Source organism: Sapajus apella, unplaced genomic scaffold, assembly GCF_009761245.1.
Source record: "Sapajus apella isolate SASKATOON/1434 unplaced genomic scaffold, GSC_monkey_1.0 scaffold14, whole genome shotgun sequence".
NCBI classification, from domain to species: domain Eukaryota; kingdom Metazoa; phylum Chordata; class Mammalia; order Primates; family Cebidae; genus Sapajus; species Sapajus apella.
This window is the reverse complement of record NW_022436954.1, coordinates 8,602,571-8,625,292: the sequence shown is the minus strand read 5'-3', so window position 1 is coordinate 8,625,292 and position 22,722 is coordinate 8,602,571. Positions and strand designations below refer to the sequence as shown.

The 22,722-nt window shown below is 48.5% G+C and overlaps 1 protein-coding gene across 3 annotated transcripts in view; it reads right to left on the bottom strand.

The window, feature by feature from the left end:
• Positions 1–22,722, bottom strand: part of AHNAK (AHNAK nucleoprotein) — an 84,519-nt gene that overhangs the window by 34,125 nt on the left and 27,672 nt on the right. For 2 of the 3 annotated variants that reach the window (XM_032283149.1, XM_032283151.1), the window contains exon 5: positions 2,938–3,037. In XM_032283149.1, the coding sequence (XP_032139040.1) occupies positions 2,938–3,037 (100 nt within the window). Of the gene's footprint in view, positions 1–2,414; positions 2,760–2,937; positions 3,038–22,722 lie in introns of those variants that run through there. The other variant, XM_032283148.1, reaches the window with a different exon arrangement.

Here is a 22,722-nt window from a genome sequence, read left to right as displayed (position 1 = left end):
GGCAGACAGTGCTGGAGATCCTCCTGGGCTCTACTGAGAGTAAAATTTAGAGAAGGCCCAGCATCGTGGGAGCCAAATCAGGGATGCCTGGGCACCATGGGAGAGCACAAAGAAGGGGCCCTGAGCCCAGACTGGGAGGCCCAGCTGGGCCTGGAGTGCTGGTCCAAAGGCCCAGGAAGACGGGGGGAGAGAGGTGTGGAGGGGCACAGTAAAGACACAGCAGCATGGCCTGGCATCATGGATGTGGGGACCAGCACTAGGGTGTGGCTGGAGTGAAAAGCACACACGGGAAGTGGTGCGGGCGAAGCTGACAGCTGGGTCATGGCGGCCTTGGGTGCTGAGCTAAAGATGCGAACTTCACCCCAAAAGCCACAAGCTGCCACTGAAGAATTTCAAGGAGGGGAGTAACATGATTTGACTCTTCTATCTTAAACTCATTACTATTTAAGGTCACTCTATCCATGAAGGAAAAGACCTAAGATAGGTAGACAGTTAGGAAGGGATTGTAGCAAGTAATAAAAACTAAAACCATTGGAAATGTTAAGAAGGTGTGTGGGGCTGGGCGCGGTGGCTCACGCCTGTAATCATAATCTCAGCACTTTGGGAGGCCAAGGAGGATGGATCACAGGGTGAGGAGCTCGAGACCAACCTGGCCAATATGGTGAAACCCCGTCTCTACTAAAAATACAAAAATTAGCTGGGTGTGGTGGCATGCACCTGTAATCCAAGCTACTCAGGAGGCTGAGGCAAAGGAATCACTTGAACCCAGGAGGCAGAGGCTGCAGTGAGCTGAGATCGTGCCACTGCACTCCAGCCTGGGCAACAAAGCAAGACTCCATCTCAAAAAAAAAAAAAGGTGGGTGACTGGTGTGGTGATCAGGTTGTTAGCAGAGCTGATGAGAGACAGTGGGGTGAGGGATGAAAGAGACAGAAAGAGGGAAGATGGAGGGGAGCCCAGATGTGCAGGCCTGGAGCTTGGAAGAGAGGCAGGCTTGAGAGTCACAGAGCCCCAAGAGGTTTCCTGGAGACAGAGTCCAGGGTGAGAAAAACAAAAACCCATGACAGATCCTTGGGAAATTCTGCCAGTTTCAAGGTCATGGGAAGAGAGGAGCCCACAAAGGGCCTAGAAAAGGAGGGCAAAGTCATCCTAACCAAACAGACATCAACACGAAGATGTCATCAAGCAGAGGGGGCAGGGCGTGTCAAGGAAGGGGAGGGCACAGCACCAAGTGCCAGAGATTTCCCTGGGCACTAACAGAAATAAAGCTGAATCGTAGACTGGGCACGATGGCACATGCCTATAATCCCAGGACTTTGGGAGGCCAGGGTGGGCCGATCACCTGAGGTCAGGAGTTCGAGACCAGCCTGATCAACATGGAGAAACCCCGTCTTTACTAAAAATACAAAATTAGCCAGGCGTGGTGGTGCATGCCTGTAATCCCAGCTACTCAGGAGGCTGGGGCAGGAGAATCGCTTGAACCTGGGAGGTGGAGGTTGTGGGGAGCCGAGATCACGCCACTGCACTCCAGCCTCGGTGACAGAGCAGGACTGTATCTAAATAAATAAATAAAGTGGAATCAGCAAGAGCAGTATTGAGAGGTGGGGTGGGAGACTGGCGGCGGGGAGTGGGGGGACTGGAGAGAAGGGAAGATGAGGAAGAGGCCACAGGAACAGAACAGGCAATGCTTTCCAATTGGCTCTCAAAGAATAGCACCACAGCAAGAGGGGTTCGGGCTTGAGGGGGCTTTCTTTAAAGGAGGAGGAGTGTGTGCATGTTTACTTGCTGAAGGGACATTCACCCCAAGCTACCGGTGGAATGCGGTGGGGAAGAGGTGAGTGGAGGGAATAGGGCTCAGATGGAGGAAGGAGGGTCCATGGGGGCAGAGGGAGGAAGCAGAGCTCCTTTCCCCAGTGCCTGGGCAGTCGGCTCTCTTCAGCTGACATTGCCATGTGGGAACATGACAAAATGTTGAAAGGCCATACAGTCCATATTTTCCATTTATTGTTTTATTCTGTTGAGACGAAATATCACTCTGTCACCCAAGCTGAGTGTAGTGGCACGATCTTAGCTGACGGCAACCTCTGCTTCCAAGTGATTCTCCTGCCTCAGCCTCCCAAGTAGCTGGGATTACAAGCACCCGCCATCATGCCTGGTTAATTTTTATATTTCTAGTAGAGACAGGGTTTCACCATGTTGGCCAGGCTGGTCTCGAACTCCTGACCTCAAGTCATCGGCCCGTCTCAGCCTCCCAAAGTGCTGGGATTACAGGCATGAGCCACCATGCCCGGCCCCTGTTTTCTGTAAACTCTCCTGATTCTTAGATGTTTGCAACTACCTCCAAAAAACAGTTTAGTTTTTGTGCAGGCCAGAAACATGGCTACAGCCCAAACTGAGCTAATGAGCCCCAACGTAGCTCCCTAGGACCCAGGATTTCCATACCTCATAGTCACTCACTTCCCCTCTGGCTCACCCTCCTGTGGGCATCTCCCTCCTAGGAGGCCTGAAAAAACATTTCCTTTAGAGGATAAAAAGGACTTTTTCTAAGCTCTGGTAGATCTTCCACTAGGAGTAGATTCCAACCCTTTAATTCTGTCTTTGGTTTCTGCCCCACCCTGGCTTCTGGGTTTAATAGGTACTGTCTTAAATGCACGGGGATATTCCGCAGCAGCCCTCCCTATGAAGAAACCCTTGAGGTTTCTTCTGAAGGAGTCTGGAATCCTTCTGTAGTAAGTGCATGTCCTATGTGTTTCTCGCAAAGCTGAAAGAGCAGAAGGACTTGAATTTCTAGGCCCAGGAGGAAAAGGGGCCATATCCTTCCTGAGCCATATCCTTCTAGGCGTGGCTTCCACAGCCCAGGCAGGCATGCCCATCTGTATAAAGGGTGTCATTGTCCTAATGAATGTCATCAGCCTTTCAGTCCCCACCACTTCTCTCACCTGCATTTGGGGTGGAGACTGAAACTGCCCCGGCTTGGCTGGTGGCTTCCTTCTGTTTGTTGCGGTCTTTGCATTCCAGTGCTGATGGTTGTGGTGTGTTCTAACAAGGATAAAGATTATCACCTGGTCACTTATCACATCATCCAATCAATGAGCACTTTTCAAATGCCTACCATAGGTGTATAAAACAACAGAGACCCACATTTTCCACCGCCAACCCCCAACACATCCCGGCCCAGCTCAGGCTCCACCCTTGCCTGGAATCTCTAGCTGTAGAGAAGATAACAGAGATCTTCAGAAGGCAACTGGCCTAACCTGAAGCATAGCCTTTTGTGACAGCCCAGGGAATCTCATGCAAAGGGGACAGTGTTATCTGGGATTCATCCAACCACCAGACCCAGTCCTTCTCCTCAAGGACTTTGCCGTGACAGAAGGAGAGAGATAAGGTATAACTAAACACTGAGGAACAACATGCAAGAAAGGACGGTTTTGTTGTAGGACCAGCACACTCATCGATTACTGTCCCCTGGGGATCTTTGCTCCGTCCAGCATTAAGCTGGATCCTGCGGGGTAGGGGTTCCGATCACTAGACTCAGGTCCACGCAGAGTTCCTGATGCCTTTCATGGTAGCTCTCCAGAGATCACTACCATCTGTGGGGAAGCAGAGTGTTCCCACCAAGAAGGAGAGCCCACCTGCTCACGCTTGTAATCGCAGGGTTTGGTGAGGCCAAGATGGGCAGATCACCTGAAGTTGGGAGTTCGAGACCAGCCTGACCAACATGGAGAAACCCCATCTCTACTAAAAAATACAAAATTAGCCAGGCATGGTGGTGCATGCATGTAATCCCAGCTACTCGAGAGGCTGAGATGGGAGAATCACCTGATCCCAGGGAAGTTGAGGCTACAGTGAGCTGTGATCACACCACTACACTCCAGCTTGGGTGACGGGGTAAGACCCCCCCACAAAAGAAAAGAAAGCGGCAGAGCTGAGATTTGAACCCAGACCACCTGGTTCATAAACCCACACTCTAAACGCTACACCATCACTCATGTTTCACAGAATATATTAGGAAATATGAAAGAAGGAAAAAATCCCAAGCCAAAGTTGCCGCTATAGTCAAGCTAAGAAGTTATCCTATAGAAAGCATGACTTTTAGCTAAATATGTAGATAACCTCACAGTGTCCTGTTGTAATTCACTGCCAAAACTAAAGTGCTTTAGAAATAACAGTAGGCCGGGCGCGGTGGCTCACGCCTGTAATCCCAGCACTTTGAGAGGCCGAGGCGGGTGGATCACGAGGTCAAGAGATCGAGACCATCTGGTCAACATGGTGAAACCCCATCTCTAGTAAAAATACAAAAAATTAGCTGGGCATGGTGGCGCGTGCCTGTAGTCCCAGCTACTCAGGAAGCTGAGGCAGGAGAATTGCCTGAACCCAGGAGGCGGAGGTTGCGGTGAGCCGAGATCGCACCATTGCACTCCAGCCTGGGTAACAAGAGCGAAACTCTGTCTCAAAAAAAAAAAAGAAATAACAGTAATAGGCCAGGCACAGTGGCTTATGCCTATAATGCCAGCACTTTGGGAAGCCGAGGTGGGTGAATTATTTGAGGCCAGGAGTTCGAGACCAGCCTGGCCAACATGATGAAACCTCATCTCTAATAAAAATAGAAAAATTAGCCAGGCATGGTGGTACACGCCTGTAATTCCAGCTACTCAGGAGGCTGTAGCAGAAGGATCATTTGAACCCAGGAGGTAGAGGCTGCAGTGAGCCAAGATTGAGTCACTGCACTCCAGTGTTGGGGATAAAGTCAGACCCTGTCTCTCTTTTTTTTGTTTGAGACTGAGTTTCACTCTTGTTGCCCAGGCTGGAGTACAATCGCATGATCTCTGCTCACTGCAACCTCCACCTCCCAGTTCAAGTGATTCTCTTACCTCAGCCTTCCTAGTAGCTGGAATTACAGGCACATGCCACGATGCTCAGCTAATTTTTTGTATTTTTAGTAGAGACAGGGTTTCACTATGTTGGCCAGGCTGGTCTCGAAATCCTGACCTCAGGCAATCCTCCCACCTCAGCCTCCCAAAGTGCTGGGATTACAGGTGTAAGCCACCCCACCCAGCTCGACCTTGTCTCAAAAAAAAAAAAAGAAAGAAAGAAAGAATGGTAATATTACTAAAAACCAGCAAAACAAAGATTCCTTAGTAGCTGGACTAAATAAAGGAGTAGGGAATTAGTTCAGTTTCTATTCACTTTGGAAAAGGAGACAATCAAATCATTAAGCAATGTTGTTTTCTGATACAAATACAAAATTAATCTGAAACCATTAAAAAAAAAGTCACACTGCCTTAAAAGTCCTAGGCTTCCTCTGAAAAACAAACTTCAAGAAAAAGCCATTATTATTAAATCCAGCCATATCCTGGGTGATATTCAATCACTAGAGATTAATATTAAAATACTCTATGAGTCTAAACGGTACTGAAATCGTCAAAGCAGGGAAAAGGAAAATCTTGTTAGTAACAAAAAACTTTACCTAGAGAAAATATTCAGGGAGAAAAATTCTTCCACAGCCACCACTCTGATGTTATTTTGAAAACAGAGGTTGGCCAGGTGAGGTGGCTCTTGCCTCTAATCCCAGGCACTTTGGGGGCAGAGGCGGGCGGATCACAAGGTCAGGAGTTCAAGACCAGCCTGGCCAACATAGTGAAACCTCCATCTCCACTAAAAATACAAAATTTGGCCAGGCATGGTGGCATGCACCTGTAGTCCCAGCTACTTGGGAAGGTGAAGGCAGTAGAATCGCTTGAACCCAGGAGGCGAAGGTTGCAGTGAGCTGAGATCATGGCGAGCTGAGATCGCGCCATTGCACTCCAGCCTGGGCAACAGAGCCAGACTCATCTCAAAAAAGAAAAGAAAACAGAGGTTGAGAAAAACAGAAGAGCAAATAACATTAAGGTGTGGATGGGAGAAGGAAATCCCCAAGGAATTAAATGGTATAAAATGCAAAGTGTTCTTAAAGCTGTCCCTTTTAAAATGTACTTCTCCATGGAAAACATCATAATGAGTGTGAGCTTTGAAGAGATTAAGGCAGGATCCAGACTGCAGTATCGTTCCTGAGGTACCAGGAAAAGGTTTGAAGATGGGACTGATACCATCAAAGCCAAGCATAGAAAACTAACAACTTCTGCTAAAGTGTTCTGAACTGATCAAAGGAGGACTCCAAAGGCCAGTGAACTGAGCAGCCTGGGACTGAATGATCGACAATGTCACTTCGTCATTCCAGGTCATGACCACTGTGTGGCAGGAAAGGATGTGGCAGAAGGGCAGGTTATGATATCAGAGAACTCCTTAAAGCCACTGAGAAAACAGAGGATAAGGAAGGGAAGGGGAAGGTCACCCCTCTGAAGCCCAAGGATAAGGAAGGGAAGGAGGAGTTCCCTCCCCTGAAGCCCTCCAAGACCCCAGACTCTCCTGTTTCATACTAAAGGTCATGGTGAAATATGTTCATTCCTAACAAAAAGGGTAGAGACAGGATTACTCACTCTAGGTAAAACAGTTACTAAGTAACAGAAGAAATGCCATTCAATAGTATCATTAGGGCACATCTGATTATGTTACTAATGTGAATCATTCACAATTTCCTGGCCAAGAGAGAGCTGAAATTTTTATTCTAACAAGATCATAGAAACTGGTAACAAATAAGATCCAAAAACACATACAAGTGTGCAGAAAATAGGGCTTTCATACCCAGAAGTGGGGTGTACATGGATGCAACATTTTGGGGGGCAATTTGAAAGTTAGCTATTCAAATTGTTGTATTTGACCGGAGCGTAGAAAGTTATCACGAGACAAAAGTATGCCAGATTGCAGAGTCATTTATTATGCTGGCGACCACAGAGGACTCACGTCTCTCCAACCTGTGGTGGCAAAAGGAGTGTGCCATGATTTTTTATACCCGAAAAACCACCTTGGGAGTGGGGGTGAGGGTCGGGGATGGGGATGATAAGGTTTCGGACATTTCAAGGGCTAGGGGATTCTGTGATTCACCTCCTGGGTGGAGACAAGGGCGGGGGTCTCCGGACATTCCAAGGTCTAGGTGACTTTTGTCATTCTGTTTGTTACCTCAGTGGTTTACAGAAGTCAGGATATACATTTGTTTACACATCGTCTGGGTGGTGATAGAAGTCACAGATTTTAGCAGTTACTGATAAGAAAAGGTAAGCAGCTTTACATAGTTTTGAGGAACAAACTGGCAGTTCTATTTACAGAGGCCAAGGACAGTAGTTATTGTGAGGAGAATGGGACAGCCAGTTTAACTTATCTAAAAACAGTTTTGCATTTTATAAAATAGTTTTGCTCCGGCTCTGGCTCTAGGCCAGCACAATATCACAAAATGTTAAATGCATAGGATTTCCATCTCTAGGTAACCAAGCGAAATACTCATATGCATGTTCAAAGTGGCATGTGCAGCCGGACGCGGTGGCTTATGCCTGTAACCCCATCACTTTGGGAGGGTGAGGCAGACAGATCACCTGAAGTCAGGAGTTCAAGACCAGCCTGGCCAACATAGTGAAACCCCGTCTCTACTAAAAATACAAAAATTAGCCAGTGTTGTGGCGCACCTGTAATCCCAGCTACTCGGGAGGCTAAGGCAGAAGAATCACTTGAATCCCGGGGGCAGAGGCTGCAGTGAGCCGAGATTGCGCCACTGCACTCCAGCCTGGGCGACAGAGCAAGACTCCATCTAAAAAAAAAAAAAAAACAAAGTTGCATGTGTGAGAATGTTTGTAGGTACAAAAATGTAAATGCTGGGGCCAGGCTTAGTGGTTCACACCTGTAATCTCAGCACTTTGGGAAGCCGAGGCAGGCAGATCACCTGGTCAGGAGTTCAAGACCAGCTGGGCCAAAATGACAAAACTTCGTCTCTACTAAAAATACAAAACAATTTAGCTGGGTGTGGTGGCACGCCCCTGCAATCTCAGCTATTCAGGAGGCTGAGGCAGGAGAATCACTTGAACCTTGGACTCGGAGTTTGCAGTGAGCTAAGACTGAGCCACTGCACTCCAGCCTGGGTGACAGAGTGAGACTTCATCTCAAAAAAAAAAAAAAATTGTAAACACTGGAAATAAAAGTCCATCAATAGAGGAATTGTCAAATATACAATATATCTATGCTGCACAATATTTTACAACGATGAAAGGAATGAGGTAGGTCTGTTTTTAACTACACAGAACATCTCCAAAATATTAAGAGCAAAAGCAAATTGCAAAACAACACAGTCCAATCATATTTATGGTTTTGTGGGTGTTGTTGTTGTTGTTGTTGTTGCTAAACCACAAAACTATAGACTTCTGTGTTAACATACAGACATGCCCAAGTGCATTGAGCACAGTCTACAGGGCGCACGCCACAATGATGCCAATGGTTATGACTAAGGAGGAGCATGCAAGTGTGTTTACAACAAGGGGAACTTGCCTTGTTTTAAATTTTTTTTTTTTTTTTGAAACAGAGTCTTGCTCTGTTGCCAAGCTGGAGCGCAGTGGCGTGATCTCAGCTCACTGCAACCTCTGCCTCCCATGTTCAAGCAATTCTCTGCATCAGCCTCCTGAGTAGTAGCTGGGATGACAGGCATGCGCCACCACGCCCAGCTAATTTTTGTATTTTTAGTAGAGCCGGGGTTTCACTACATTGGATAGGCTGGTCTTGAACTCCTTACCTCGTGATCCGCCTGTCTCAGCCTCCCCAAGTGCTGGGATTACAGGCATGAGCCACCACGTCTGGCTTGTTTTTTAATTTTTTGCAAAAATGAATGGCATGCTAAGATTACACTAAATGTAATTATAGTTACACTATATGGTGTAATTAAAAAATTGAATCTTTGGGGCCAGGCATAGTGGCTCATGCTTATAATCCCAGTGCTTTAGAAGGCCAAGGTGGGAGGATCACTTGAGGCCAGGGGTTCAAGATCAGCACATGGGCAACACAGTGAGCCCCAGACTCTAAAAAAGAAAAAGATGTATTTTTATTTATTTTTTTTTATTAGTTGGCATAGTAGCTATGCCTTTAGTAAGAGTTACTCAGAAAGCTGAGGTGGGAGAATCTCTTGTGTCCAGGAGTTTGAGGTTGCAGTGAGCTGTGATCATGCCAGTGCACACCAGCCTGAGTGACAGAGCAAGGCCCTGTCTCAAAAAAAAAAAACAAAAGAAAAAGGAAAAAACAAAACAAATAAATCTTTGGAAATGTTGATTGTAAAAATTTCTACCTGCCCAACAGAATATTCATTAGGATGGAAAGTACTTTACCAGCTGTGATTACTTCAACCAGGGGAGGTTCATTATTCAACAAATATTTATTGAGCATCAAGTATAGGCCAAGCACTGTTCTAGACTCAGGATACATTAAAAATCCTTGCCTTCATAGAGCCTCTATTCCAGTGGACCTTATGGCCTCTCTTCCACCCCTCTTCTCTGGCTCCCTTTGTGGGAGTGGTCTCTGGAAGGGAGGCATGGACAAGGGGAAATAAAATATGCCCAAAGGCAGGGGCATGACATAGATGAGTTCTGACCGTGTCTTCTAGATCTGGGAAAGAAGAAAAGATGGAGAGGGTTTAAGGCTTTAGAGCAGGCCCATAGCATCTGACTGGCCCCTCACTAAACATCCTCTATATCTGTTCAAACCTACCGGGCACAGTGGCTCACACCTGTAATCCCAGCACATTGGGAAGTCGAGGCAGGAAGATCACCTGAGGTCAGGAGTTCAAGACCAGCCTGGCCAACATGATGAAACCCCATCTCTACTAAAAATATCAAAAAAAATTAGCTGGGCATGGTGGTGCATGCCTGTAATCTTAGCTACTTGGAAGGCTGAGGCAGGAGAATCACTGGAACCCGAGAGGTGAAGGTTCCGGTGAGCCGAGATTGTGCCACTGCACTCCAGCCTGGGCAACAGAGCCAGACTCCGTCTCAAAAAAAAAAAAAAAAGCAAAACAAAACAAAAACAAAAAAAACGCCAGCTGCACAAGTTGAGCTGTCGGCAGCTGCGCCACTCCTGTGCCACTCCTCCACTTCCTGGAGACTGTGAACCAAGCCATGAAAGGGGAAGGGGTGTGGCCAAGTGCTGGTGGGGCTTAGGAGCTCCCGGCTCCTCCAGGATGCCAATGAGAGTTCCCTTCTGGCACGAGGCCACTTAGAATGCTGGTGGCTGAGAGTGCAGTGGTGGGAGGATAGAGGATAGCTGGTAAGGGGAAAGTGAGGAAGTGAAAGGAAGTCCACGTAAGAGCTGTGCTCCATCTGGGCCAAAATGGGGAGAGCACATCTCCCTTTGGGCGTCATCTGGCACCAGACCGAGGCTCAGCCAAGCTTTTCTGTGCTGGAAAGCCAGAAGCCAGGCAGGAGAGCCTGCTGGTCCTCAGTGCCCTCTTCCCAGTCCTCTGCTCCTCTGACTCCTGCACCAGATTTCTTGGCTCCAGCTTGCTTCTGGTCTACGCTGAATAGAATAGGGAAGAGGGCAGGTAAAGTGCTTCAAGACAGGCTTGGCATGAAAACGGGGAACTGAGTTTGTGGCTTGCCCAAGAGATTAAACATAGTCTAGCTGTATCCACGCAATTTAAGGTAGGAAGGTTATAGATCCTGTATTCCAGACCAACCTGCATTCACAAGGAAACACAGAGGAGTGACTCAATAATGGTGAAACTCAGACACCCTTGACAAGCCAGTAGGGATGATATTTCAGGCTAGGGCAGCCTGACCTGAGGCCTTCAAATCAGACTATAAAGGTACCTTGCTGCCCCACCTGAGCCCAGCCTAGCCAGCTTCCCAGCTATGCCAGTTCACACAGGTGCTAGAAGGCTGGGGTAATCTGACTGGCCCAGAGAGTCATTTGTGCTAGGGAAGACGGGCTTTGTTAATGATCAGATTCAGGTTTGAACCTGTTCCTGCCAAACCTACGTGCTGTCCCTCAGAGAGCCCGATGGTGACATACACAGGGTGTGGTCTGTGGCTCTGAACCTCCCCAACCTCCCCAATGGCTTAATCCAAGTGGGTTTTCAACTGCTGAGCCCAGCTGACCATACCAGAAATCGAGCTAAAGAACCATCCACCTTGGCCAGGCACAGTGGCTCACACCTGTAATCCCTGCACTTTGGGAGGCTGAGGCGAGTGGATTACCTGAGGTCAGGAGTTTAAGACCAGTCTGACCAACGAAACCCAGTCTCTATTAAAAATACAAAATTAGCCTTGCATGGTGGCACATGCCTGTAATCCCAGCTACTGTACTCGGGAGGCTGAGGCAGGAGAATTGCTTGAACCTGAAAGGCGGAGGTTGCAGTGAGCTGAGATCACACCACTGCACTCCAGTCCAGGCAATAAGAGTGAAACTCCATCTCAAAAAAAAAAAAAAAAAAAAAAAAGAACTACCTCAAAATCATTTTTTTTTCCACTTTGAGCTAAGGGAACAAACTGGGAGATTTCTGCCTCACCACCTTACATGGTAAATAACCTTTCGTCTCACCTTCAGCCGGGAAGAGCTTACTCTCTGTGGACAAGGAACCAGCAGAAGCCAGTATGTCAGCTGAGGTTTGGATGAGGCAGTGCTGAGCTGGGAATGCTCACTGTCAAGTCCTTTTCCCTTTGACACCTGGATGTGAACATTGCTCAGACATACTGTATCACATTAAAACATACAATTCTAAGTCGGGCACAGTGGCTCACACCTGTAATCCCAGCACTTTGGGAGGCTGAGGCAGGAGGATCACGAGGTCAGGAATTCGAGACCAGCCTGACCAACATGGAGAAACCCTGTCTCTAGCAAAAATACAAAAATTAGCCAGGTGTGGTGACGACACATGCCTGTAATCCCAGCTACTTGGAAGGCTGAGGCAGGAGAATCTCTTGAATCTGAACCCGGGAGGCAGAGATTGTGGTGAGCCAAGACTATGCCATTGCATCCAGCCTGGACAACAAGAGCGAAACTCTGTCTCCAAAAAAAAAATTCCAGCAGTGCGTGGTGGCTCACACCTGTAATCCTAGCACTCTGAGAGGCTGAGGCAGGAAAATTGCTTAAGCCCAGGAGTTTGAGACCAGCCTAGGCAACATAGTGAAACACCATCTCTACCAAAAAAAAAAAAAATCAAAAACACAAAACAAATTAGCCAGACATGGTGGCACTTGAGAGGTTAAGGTGGGAGGATTGCTTGAGCCAGAAGGTGGAGTGGCAGATGGTACCATTGTTGTCCAGCCCAGGGGTGAGAGTAAGACCCTGTCCAAAAAAAAATACAGTTCTATACCTGCCGTCCCAAGGGATTTCTGGTCTCAATGCCTCAAATTCTACATTCTGGAAGAATATTGCCAAAACCTGAGCAAAATAAATGCGTTTGCCAAACCCCAGCATGATGTGAGCGCTTTGCTCTCCAGATGCCACAAATACTCTCCTGTGCTCACATGTCAGTATATCACAGCCAAGTGCTGCCCAGCAAATACACAGGGCTTTGTCTCATTCTGCAGCGCTGGGCGCTGGCCACGGGGCCACTGTCACTGTGTCTGCCAGACTCAAAAAAAAAACAGCGGGCCAGGCAGAGGGCATGGGGCAGTTAGCTGCAAAGACAAAACAAGCCCCGCCTTGCTACAGGTGGAAATCACAACTCTCCACCTCCCAGCTAGGCTTTCCGGGTCAAAACTTCTCTAGGAAGGAAGGGAAGGAGAACAAAAGAATAATCAAAAGCCACACTTCCTAGACTTAAGCAACGAGTGACGTTTCAGATGCCAGCCACCAGTTTCGGACCAAGCTGGGCAGATTTGGGGTGTCTTCTCCTCTTCGACACCCGAGCACCAAGCACTCCTCCACTCCCTCTTCCTCAACTTTTCTTTTCTTTTTTTTTTTTTTTTGAGATGGAATCTTGCTTTGTCACCCAGGCCGGAGTGCAGTGGTACGATCTCAGCTCACTGCAACCTCCATATCCTGAGTTCATGCAATTCTCCTGCCTCAGCCTCCAGAGTAGCTGGGATTACAGGCATATGCCACCACACCAGGCTAATTTTTGCATTTTTAGTAGAGATGGGATTTCGCCATGTTGGCCAGGCTGGTCTCGAGCTCCTGCCCTCGTGATCTGACCGCCTCTGTCTCCCAAAGTGCTGGGATTATAGGCATGAGCCACTGCCCACAGCCGACTTTTCTTCTAAGCTATCATCTACCTGCCCCAAACAGCATCCTTTTTGCCGCTATTGCCACCCCACCTTGCTTGGACTTCAGCTCCTCAACTTCGGAGTCTCCAAGCTTTTCCTCTGCCTCCTTTCCCACCCCAGCAGGGCAGTGCTGGGGGCTGGATTTGAGGAGTTTGTCAGCCGACAGGGCACAGAATCTCCATCGTTTAGCTGAATTCACACTCATCAGCAGCTCAAGGAAAGCAGACAAAGTGCAAAACGTCAGTAACAGTTAGAGAATGTTTATTTTGTTTTGTTCTTTAACTTTTGTTTGCTTTTACTCTATGCCTAGGCTAAGACCTGGGAGACCAAGAAACTAAGCAGTAATTGACAGAGGGAAAATTGGAGCACACATCGCTGAGGGGAAGTGTATAAAGTGATTGGATAGTGATAAGATGGCTTATCAAGTTTCTGCCCCGTGCCATGTGCCTGGCAGTGTGCTGGGGACATAATGGCGGACAAACACCCTGTATCTCACTCATAGAGCTGACAGTCTGGAGAGGGGGGCAGACAGACAAGCCATTGGTCATTGAATTTATTTATTTATTTATTTATTTTTTGAGTTTTGCTCTTGTTGCCCAGGCTGAAGTGCAGTGGCATGATCTTGGCTCACTGCAACCTCCACCTCCTGGGTTCAAGTGATTCTCCTGCCTCAGCTTCCTGAGTAGCTGGGATTGCAAGCATGTACCACCATGCCCAGCTAATTTTTGTATTTTAGTGGAGACAGGGTTTCACCATGTTGGCCAGGCTGGTCTCAAACTCCTGACCTTGTGATCCACCCCCCTCAGCCTCCCGAAGTGCTGGGATTACAGGCATAAGCCACCATGCCTGGCTTGATCATTGATATTATTTTCATATAAATAGTGCTAAGAACAAAAAAGTACAGAGCAACATGAATGCATGGGATAGCTGGGGAAGATGGCGAATATCCTGGACGGCTTTCCAGGAGGAAATCGCCCCTGAGCTGAAACCCAAAGGATGAGGAAGAGAAGCCTGCTTGAAAGCCAGGGTGCTGGAGAGAGAAGAATACGTTAAGAGTGCTGAAAAGAGCTGAGTGTGGCTGAAGGGGCCAGCTTGAGGCTGCAGAGGCTGACAGACAAAAGCAGGGAGACCACCAGGTGCTCCCTGGACCTTGGCTGGAGTATGAAGAGGCTGAGACATGCAGTGCTCAGAGCCACCTCCAAGACCTTTCTTCCCTGTGTGAACCTACATACAGCTCAGGCTGACTTACTAAAGCATTTCTGTTCAATTTTTAAATCGCCATATTCCGAGAGAGTTCAGCAAATGCTCATAAATACAAAACAATCAACAGTATTCCAGCCCATGTCAGAGTAGAGTGAGTGGGGGACACGCCCTGACTCCCATGTTTTTTCCTGTCCCTATTTCTGCCACCAGCAAAGTCCAATCAAAGGTTCTCCATGATTGCATAACCAGAACGTGGCAAGTAAGCCTCAGCAGACACACAGGATCTGACCACTTCCCCTTTGGGAACTGTAAAACAACGAAAGTGGGCTGGGTGCAGTGGCTCACACCTGTAATCCCAGCACTTTGGGAGGCCGAGGCAGGCGGATCACAAGGTCAGGAGTTCGAGACCAGCCTGGCCAACATGGTGAAACCCCATCTCTATTAAAAATACAAAAATTAGCCAGGCCTGGTGGCATGCACCTGTAGTCCCAGCTACTCAGGAGGCTGAGGCAGCAGAATCGCTTGAACCCAGGAGGCAAAGATTGCAGTGAGCCGAGACCACACCATTGCACTCCAGCCTGGGCAACAGAGTAAGACTCCGGCTCAAAAAAAAAAAACAATGAAAGGGAGTGTTTGCAGAACATGGAGAGCAGCCTTTTTACCTGGGTTGCCAGCAAGGTCCAGTGGCAAGAACCTGATTAATCCAAGGTGTTTATTTCCTTTTGATAAACAGTAACGTGTAATTTTCCATTTTTAGACACAATAATTACTTCAAACAAAGAGCAGTCACCAAAATCAGTATTTAGAGGAAGTGGTTTTCCTTCATAAGAGGACAGCATTTCAGTTAAAAAAAGAAATTTTTTTTAAAAGTCCCTGTCTCAAGGCTGGGCGCAGTAGTTCATGCCTGTAATCCCTGCATATTGAGAGGCCAAGGCAGGCATATCACCTGAGGTCAGGAGTTCAAGACCAGCCTGGCCAACATGGTGAAACCTCATCTCTTCTAAAAATACAAAAATTAGCTGGGCATGATGGCAGGCGCCTATAATCCCAGCTACTTGGGAGGCTGAAGCAGGAGAATCACTTGAACCCAGGAGGCAGTCGTTGTGGTGAGCTGAGATTGTGCCACTGCCCTCCAGCCTGGGCAAAAGAGCAAGACCCTATCTCAAAAAAAAAAAAGTCCCTGCCTCAAAGCATTCATTAGTGTCAGGCCAGGCACGGTGGCTCACATTTGTAATCCCAGCACTTTGCGATTACAAGAGGCCAAGGCAGGCAGATCACGAGGTCAGGAGTTCCAGACCAGTCTGGCCAACATGGTGAAACCCCATCTCTACTAAAAATACACAAATTAGCTGGGTGTGGTGGCGCACCTGTATTCCCAGCTACTCAGGAAGCTGAGGCAGGAGAATAGCTTGAACCCAGGAGGCAGAGGTTGCAGTGAGCCGAGATCGTGCCACTGCAATCAAGCCTGGGTAACAGAGCAAGACTCTGTCTCAAAAACAAAAAAAGAAAAAGAAAAAGAAAAAAAGGCCCTGCCTCAATGCATTTGTTAGTCTCTTAGGCTGGGAGCGGTGGCTCATACTTGTAATCCCAGCTACTCAGGGGCTGAGGCAGGAGAATTCCTTGAACCCGGAAGGCAGAGGTTACACTGAGCCGAGATTGTGTCACTGTACTCCAGCCAGGGCAACAGAGCGAGACTCTGTCTCAAAAAAAAAAAAAAAAAAAAAAAAGAAAGAAAGAAAGCATTAATTATCTTCTTAGATATGATTCAGGAGACAAGTAATTTTTGGAAAAACACGGTGTTCAAATAGAGTGAAGGACAAAAAGCCACCCTCCCTGCCAGACCTCCCAGCAAATGCACCCAGTGCTTCTCCCACCTGGGGCTCCTCCCTCCTGCAGCTAAATTCCTAGAATTTATTTTCTAAGAATTTAGACAATCCCCACTGGCTGCCTCCACTCTCTCATCTGACTTCCCTATCTGCCTAAAGGGCCCACTTGAAATTCAAGTTGTGAGCCGAGCCTGCAATCTTACCAATAGAAAATGCCCTGGCATTATTCTTGCCTGCCTGTTCACATTCCAGCCCTCCCCACCGCCTGGCCACCAGAGTCAGAGGACAGAGGCGTGGCTGGCAGCCACGCGCCCTGACACACTCAGGTAAACACACAAACCCAGGCCACACCACACTGGCCAGAAAGGCCCAAGGTTGTCAAAAGCCTCCCCTTTCACCTGGCTGGGGCTGGGAACCCTAAGGCCAAAACTCCTCCAAGTAGGGGTCAAGTGCCCCTGCCCCGCCCCCTGCCCTGCCCCACTCCCTGCCCTGCACCCTGCAGGCCAGCATCCAGAAGATGTGTCAGGAGCTCCTAGAGGAGAAAGCGAGGCGGTTTGTGAGGTTGTTGTAAAAGGCTCTGCTGTCCCAAAATGCCCTAAGCTGGCCTGCTGATATTCCTGAAACAACCACGGGAGAGACCCATGCCCTCAGGGTCCAAAAGCTCTCTTTTCAAATGTAAACGTTCGAAAGCAATAACGTAATATATGAGGCTGACACTCCAGAACCTGAGTTTCTCAGGGTACAAAGCTGTCATTTGAAGGAAGTCTAGATAAAGCGGAAAGCGCTCAATGAATGATGCACTGTTTGGGGATTAGGGACCCACGAGGGTAAGGGGTGAGGTCCCGTGGCTACCCCTTGGGAGGTGTAAACCTGGCCCCAGCAGCTTCTCCACGGCCCCCCAGGGTCTTCTTTCCCGTCTGCTCGGCCGCAATCCCAGGTGATAAAAATCTGCCTAGCAACGGGTCACTGGGCCCAAACACGGTCTGGCGATCGGCAATTCGGCCGAATGTGGCGTGGCCGAGGATGCTCTCTCGAGACAAACCAGGGTCTCATGCCCTTGATTCTGAGGGCCTCAGGCTTGCTGGATGGGGGCTCACGGGTATTATCCCGTTTCTGGTGGGCGCAAAGGACCTTGCCTAGATACCGCAAGCGCGCTGCTTTTCTTACATTGTAGGTTTGTTTGGGGCGCTAGGAGGGATCGATGGAGACGGGGAGCGGGGCTAAAGTCCCCCCAAGCCACCCTTTGGCGTTGTCCCTGCTCCCCGTGAGTTTCTCCTTCTGTTTCTTTCCTTTCCTCTCCACGCTCCCTGCCGCTCATTGCAAGCCGCCGCCCTTCCCTCCGCTTCGGCCTAAGGCTTTGCTCCGCCCCTGCTGCCTACTCCCCCCACACACCCGCCCCCCCCCACCCCGCATCCACACCCCAGCAGGACCCCTGGCCACACCATGTCTGCCTCTGACCATCCCGGGCTCTTTCTCGTGTTTCCCCTCTTAGTTTGCTACTTGCTTTCTTCTTCTCCCCACTCCCCATAATCTCCAGAATGAAGAGCAAGCAGTCCAGGCCGGGCATGGTGGCTCATGTCTGTAATCCCAGCACTTTGGCAGGCCAAGGCAGGAGGATCGCTGGAGCCCATGAGCTCCAGACAAGACCCCCTATCTCTACAAAGAAAAGAAAAGCAGGGAGTAGGGCGGATGTGGTTAACGAGCTAGGCATGGTGGCACATGCTGGTAGTCCCAGATACCTGGTAGGCCGAGGTAGGAGGATAGCTTGAGCCCAGGAGGTGGAGGCTGCCATGAGCCGTGATTATACCACAGCACTCCAGCCTGGGCAACAGAGTGAGACCCTCTCTAAAAGTAAATAAATAATAACAAGTAAATAAATTAAAACAAAAAAAGAGCAAGTGGCCGGGCTCAGTGGCTCACGCCTGTAACCCCAGCACTTTGAGAGGCCGAGGTGGGTGGATCACGAGGTCAGGAGTTCAAGATCAGCCTGGCCAGCATGGTGAAACCCTGACTCTACTAAAAATACAAAAAATTGGCCAGGCATAGTGGCAGGCACCCGTAATCCCAGCTACTCAGGAGGCTGAGGCAGAGAATTGCTTGAACCTGGAAGGCAGAGGCTGCAGTGAGCCACCGCACTGCAACCTGGGCAACAGAGGGAGACACCGTCTCAAAAGAAAAAACAAGTGGTCTGATCTTGAGGACGGCCAAGTTCCTTCCCCTTGGGCAGGTGTTGGGGTTTGCCAGGTGGGGGTAGCTGCTCCATCCCACCCAGGAAGCCAGGAAGCCTGAGGTCCTTCTACTCACACCAGGGATTGTTGGCAAGGTCTCACTTAGGGCTAAAATCAGCCTCACCCAGGAGCCAAGCAGGACCGGCAGGTGAAGAGATACAAGGGGAAACTGTCAGGATCGGTAACAATTTTTTTCCACCCAAAACTCCTCCCTGGAGCCCCCTTGCATTTCCAGGTTCTCCCAGGACAGGAGACTTAGCCCCGCAGGGCCCCAGCTGGCCAGGGGGTTGTGCTGCAGCAGGAAGCCTTGGGCTTAGCAAGCGATGGGGGCTTCCAGGCTGCGTGGGCCGGTGGTCTGGGACAAGTGGGTGGGGCTCATTACAATGCAAATCATTTGATGATAGTTTCTCCCTTGTTTGTTATTATAGTGGAAGAGTGAAGACTCAGGAAGGGAAGGACCCAGGGTGGCCCAGGACAGGAGAGCCTCAAGAGGGACTGACAGCAGCCGGGAGGCTGGGCCTGAACCCTAAACCCTACCCCCTCCTCCCCAAAATGGGAAAATGGATGTATGCTCCAGTCTTTTCCTTTCAGGGCTGGACCTGAAACCAGTCAAGCTGCCTGGGTCTCAGCTTTCTTTCTGAGTTCGCCCCTCTTCTCCTGCTCCCTGGCCTGGCCCTGCTGAACTTCCCACACACACCTCTGCTTCCACACTTTTATTCCCTGAATGCCCTCCCCACACTCCTCTCCAAACCTTGCAACAGTTAATACGCTGTTATTAACAGTCTTCCTGGTACCAAAGCAAGCAAAATGCTATTAAAAGCACAGGCTTGGGGCTGGGCACGGTGGCTCATGCCTGTCATCCCAACACTTTGAGAGGCCGAGGCGGGCGGATCATGAGGTCAGGAGTTCGAGACCAGTCTGGCCAACATGGTGAAACCCTGTCTATACTAAAAATACAAAAATTAGCCGGACGTGGTGGTGCGTGCCTGCAATCCCAGCTACTCAGGAGGTTGAGGCAGGAGAATCACTTGAACCCAGGAGGTGGAGGTGGTTGCAGTGAGCTGAGATTGCGCCATTGTACTCCAGCCTGAGCAACAGAGCGAGACTCTGTCAAAAAAAAAAGAAAATGGGCTTTTCAGTCAGCACAGACCCCAGTGTGAATCCTGACTCTGCTATTTGCTAGCTGTGTAGTCATGGACATCATCTTAACCTCTCTGAGCCTCACTTTGTCTATTAAATGAGAAAATTAATCCCACCTCATGCAGTTGTTGTGGAAATGAAAAGAGATAAAGCATGTAAAATACATACACAACGCCTCACACAAACTAAGAATATGTAGGAATAGCTAACAGTATTTACTATATGCTGACCACATTATGATAATTTAAATCATCCTCCCCGCAAAGCTGTGAGAGAAGTACCCTATCATCCCTATTTTATAGATTAAAAAAACGGGGTGGGGGATGCCAGCTCACACCTGTAATCCCAGAACTTTGGGAGTCTGAGGCAGGTGGGCCTCTGAGTTCAGGAGTTCGAGACCAGACTAGCAAAATGGCAAAACCCCATCTCTACTAAAAATACAAAAATTAGCTGGACATGGTGGTGCACACCTATAGTCCCAGCTACTCAGGAAACTGAGGCAGGAGAATCGCTTGAACCTGGGAGGCAGTGGTTGCAGTGAGCCAAGATCACACCACTGCACTCCAGGCTGGGCAACAGAGTGAGACGCCATTAAAAAAAAAAAAAAAGAGGCCGGGCGTGGTGGCTCACCCCTGTAATCCAAGCACTTTGGAGGCCGAGGCGGGCGGATCACCTGAGGTTGGGAGTTCAAGACCAGCCTGACCAACATGGTGAAACCCCATCTCTATATTAAAAAAAAAAAAAAAAAGAAAGAAAAGAAAAGAAAGGAAGGATGGAAGGAGGGAGGGATCGAGGAAGGAAGGAAGATAGGAAGGAAAGAAAGAAAGCAAATAAACTAAGGCACAGAGAGGTTTGATAACTTGCCCAAGGTCCACAGCTAGGAAACAGCAGAACTGTTAGCTGTTATTATTACTATTATTCCCCTGCTAGATGGTAGGTTCGTTGAAGAAAGGGGCTTTGCACTTAATAATTGGGGTTTATAATTTGTTTTATTGTTTTGTTTTGTTTTGTTTTTAAAGAGACGGATCTCGCTATGTTGCCCAAGCTGGAGTGCAGTGGCTGTTCACAGGCGCAATCCCACTACTGATCAGCAGAGGAGTTTTGACCTGCTCCATTTCCGACCTGGGCCAGTCCACCCCTTCTTAGACAACCTGGTGGTCCCCCGCTCCCGGGAGGGAGCAAAAGAACGGCCTGAACCCAGGAGGCAAAGATTGCAGTGAGCCGAGATCACACCACTGCACTACAGCCTGGGCGACAGAGACTCAGTCCCAAAAAAAAAAAAATTCCCCAAAAAAAAAATCATCAGCTTCTTCAGACATCACAGAGAAGACAAAAAATAATAAGAATAATAATCAGAAAGCTTGGATCAACTTTGGCTGGGTCACCTCTTCCCAACTCTCTGAGTTGAGACCAGTCGCTTCTCTTCTGTGAGCTTCACCTTTCTGGTTTGTAAGATAGGGTCAGCAAACGCCAGAGCTGCCAGATTGCCTGGGCGGAGCTGAGAACTCAGTGTGAGATCTCAAGAGATAAAGCGCTCTATGGACTAGAACGCCCTGTCCAAAGAGAAGGTCTTTTCATTCGTAACCCTTTCCCATCCTTGGCCCCATTACTGGGAAGTTTTTCCGTTAGGGCCAAGCCTCAACCTTGTGGTGGAAAATAACAGAGGCATTTAAAGGGAAATGAAACCGCCCTCCTCAGCAAAATGCTCCCCACACATTTGCTGTGGCCCATGGCATTGCCTCTGCTGGGCGCCTTCAGCCTTAGGAAGCACTTGCGGCTGCCTGACGCCACAGGGCAATTCAGAGGCTGGTAAACAGCACATGGCATTCCCCGCCCGTGGCAGGCATTCATTCGGAATTCTTTGTCCTCATGAGGAAAGACAGAGAGTTGCTCTGTGCTGCAAAGCTCAAAGCCAGAACTCCATTTTCAAAAACCCCAGCCCGAGATCACGCCAAGGCTAAGCATGCCACCAACCCCTTAAAGTGTGCTTGTGAAATAAACTTGCCCAAACTTGGACTTTCTTCTTGAAAACTTGAGTCTCCTTGTTAATTCCAATGGCAACGTTACAATGGAGAAACTTAGCAGTCTCCTGCTTAGCCAAGGAGCTGGAATTAACATACCCATCATGTACCTCCTGACAAAAGGCACCAAAACGGACCCAACATTATTTCTGTGACATTCCTGCCCCAAATGCATAACCTGAACCCAACCATGAGGAAACGCCATCAGACAAATACAAATTGAGGGACATTTCTACAAAACCGGTCCCACACACTTCAAAAATATTAATGCCATGCATGACAACAAAAAGCTGAGAAACTCTTCCAGATGAAGAGAACAGGACAACTAAACATCATGTGAGGTCATTAATGATTGAAGCCCAAAGAGGAAAAAAAAGACATTGTGTCCAGGATTGGTGGCAAATCCCAGCGCTTTGGGAGGCAGAGGCGGGCAGGTCCCTTGAGGCCAGGTTCAAGACCAGCCTGGCCCCATCTATACTAAAAAATACAAAAATTAGCCAAGTGTGATGGCACATGCCTGTAATCCCAGCTACTCAGGAGGCTGAGGAACAAGAATCCCTTGAACCTGAGAGGCAGAGGCTACAGTGAGCTGAGATCACGCTACTGCACTCCAGCCTGGGGGACAGAGAGAGACTTTGTCCCCCCCAAAAAAATAAAAGACATTACTGGGGCAATTGGTGAAATTTAAAGATAGACTACATCTTAGATAATATGTCAATGCTTTGTTTCCTGAATTTAATTATTGTATTGGAGTTATATAAGCTAATGTCCATATATGCTGAAGTATTTATGAGTAAAAGGTCATGATGTCTATAATTTACTTTCAAATGTTTTAGCAAAAGTAATGATAATTATAACACCTATATGGGCCAGGCGAGGTGGCTCATGCCTATAATCCCAGCACTTTGGGAGGCATGGATCACCTGAGGTCGGGGGTTGGAGACCAGCCTGGCCAACATGGTGAAACCCCATCTCTACTAAAAATACAAAACTTAGCTGGGCATGGTAGTGGGCTCCTGTAATCCCAGGTGCTTGGGAGGCTAAAGCAGGAAAATTGCCTGAGCCTGGGAGGTGGAGGTTACAGTGAGCTGAGAGCATACCACTTCACTCCGGCCTGGGCAATAGAGTGAGACTCTCTCAAACAAACACACACACACACACACACACACACACACACACACACACACACACACA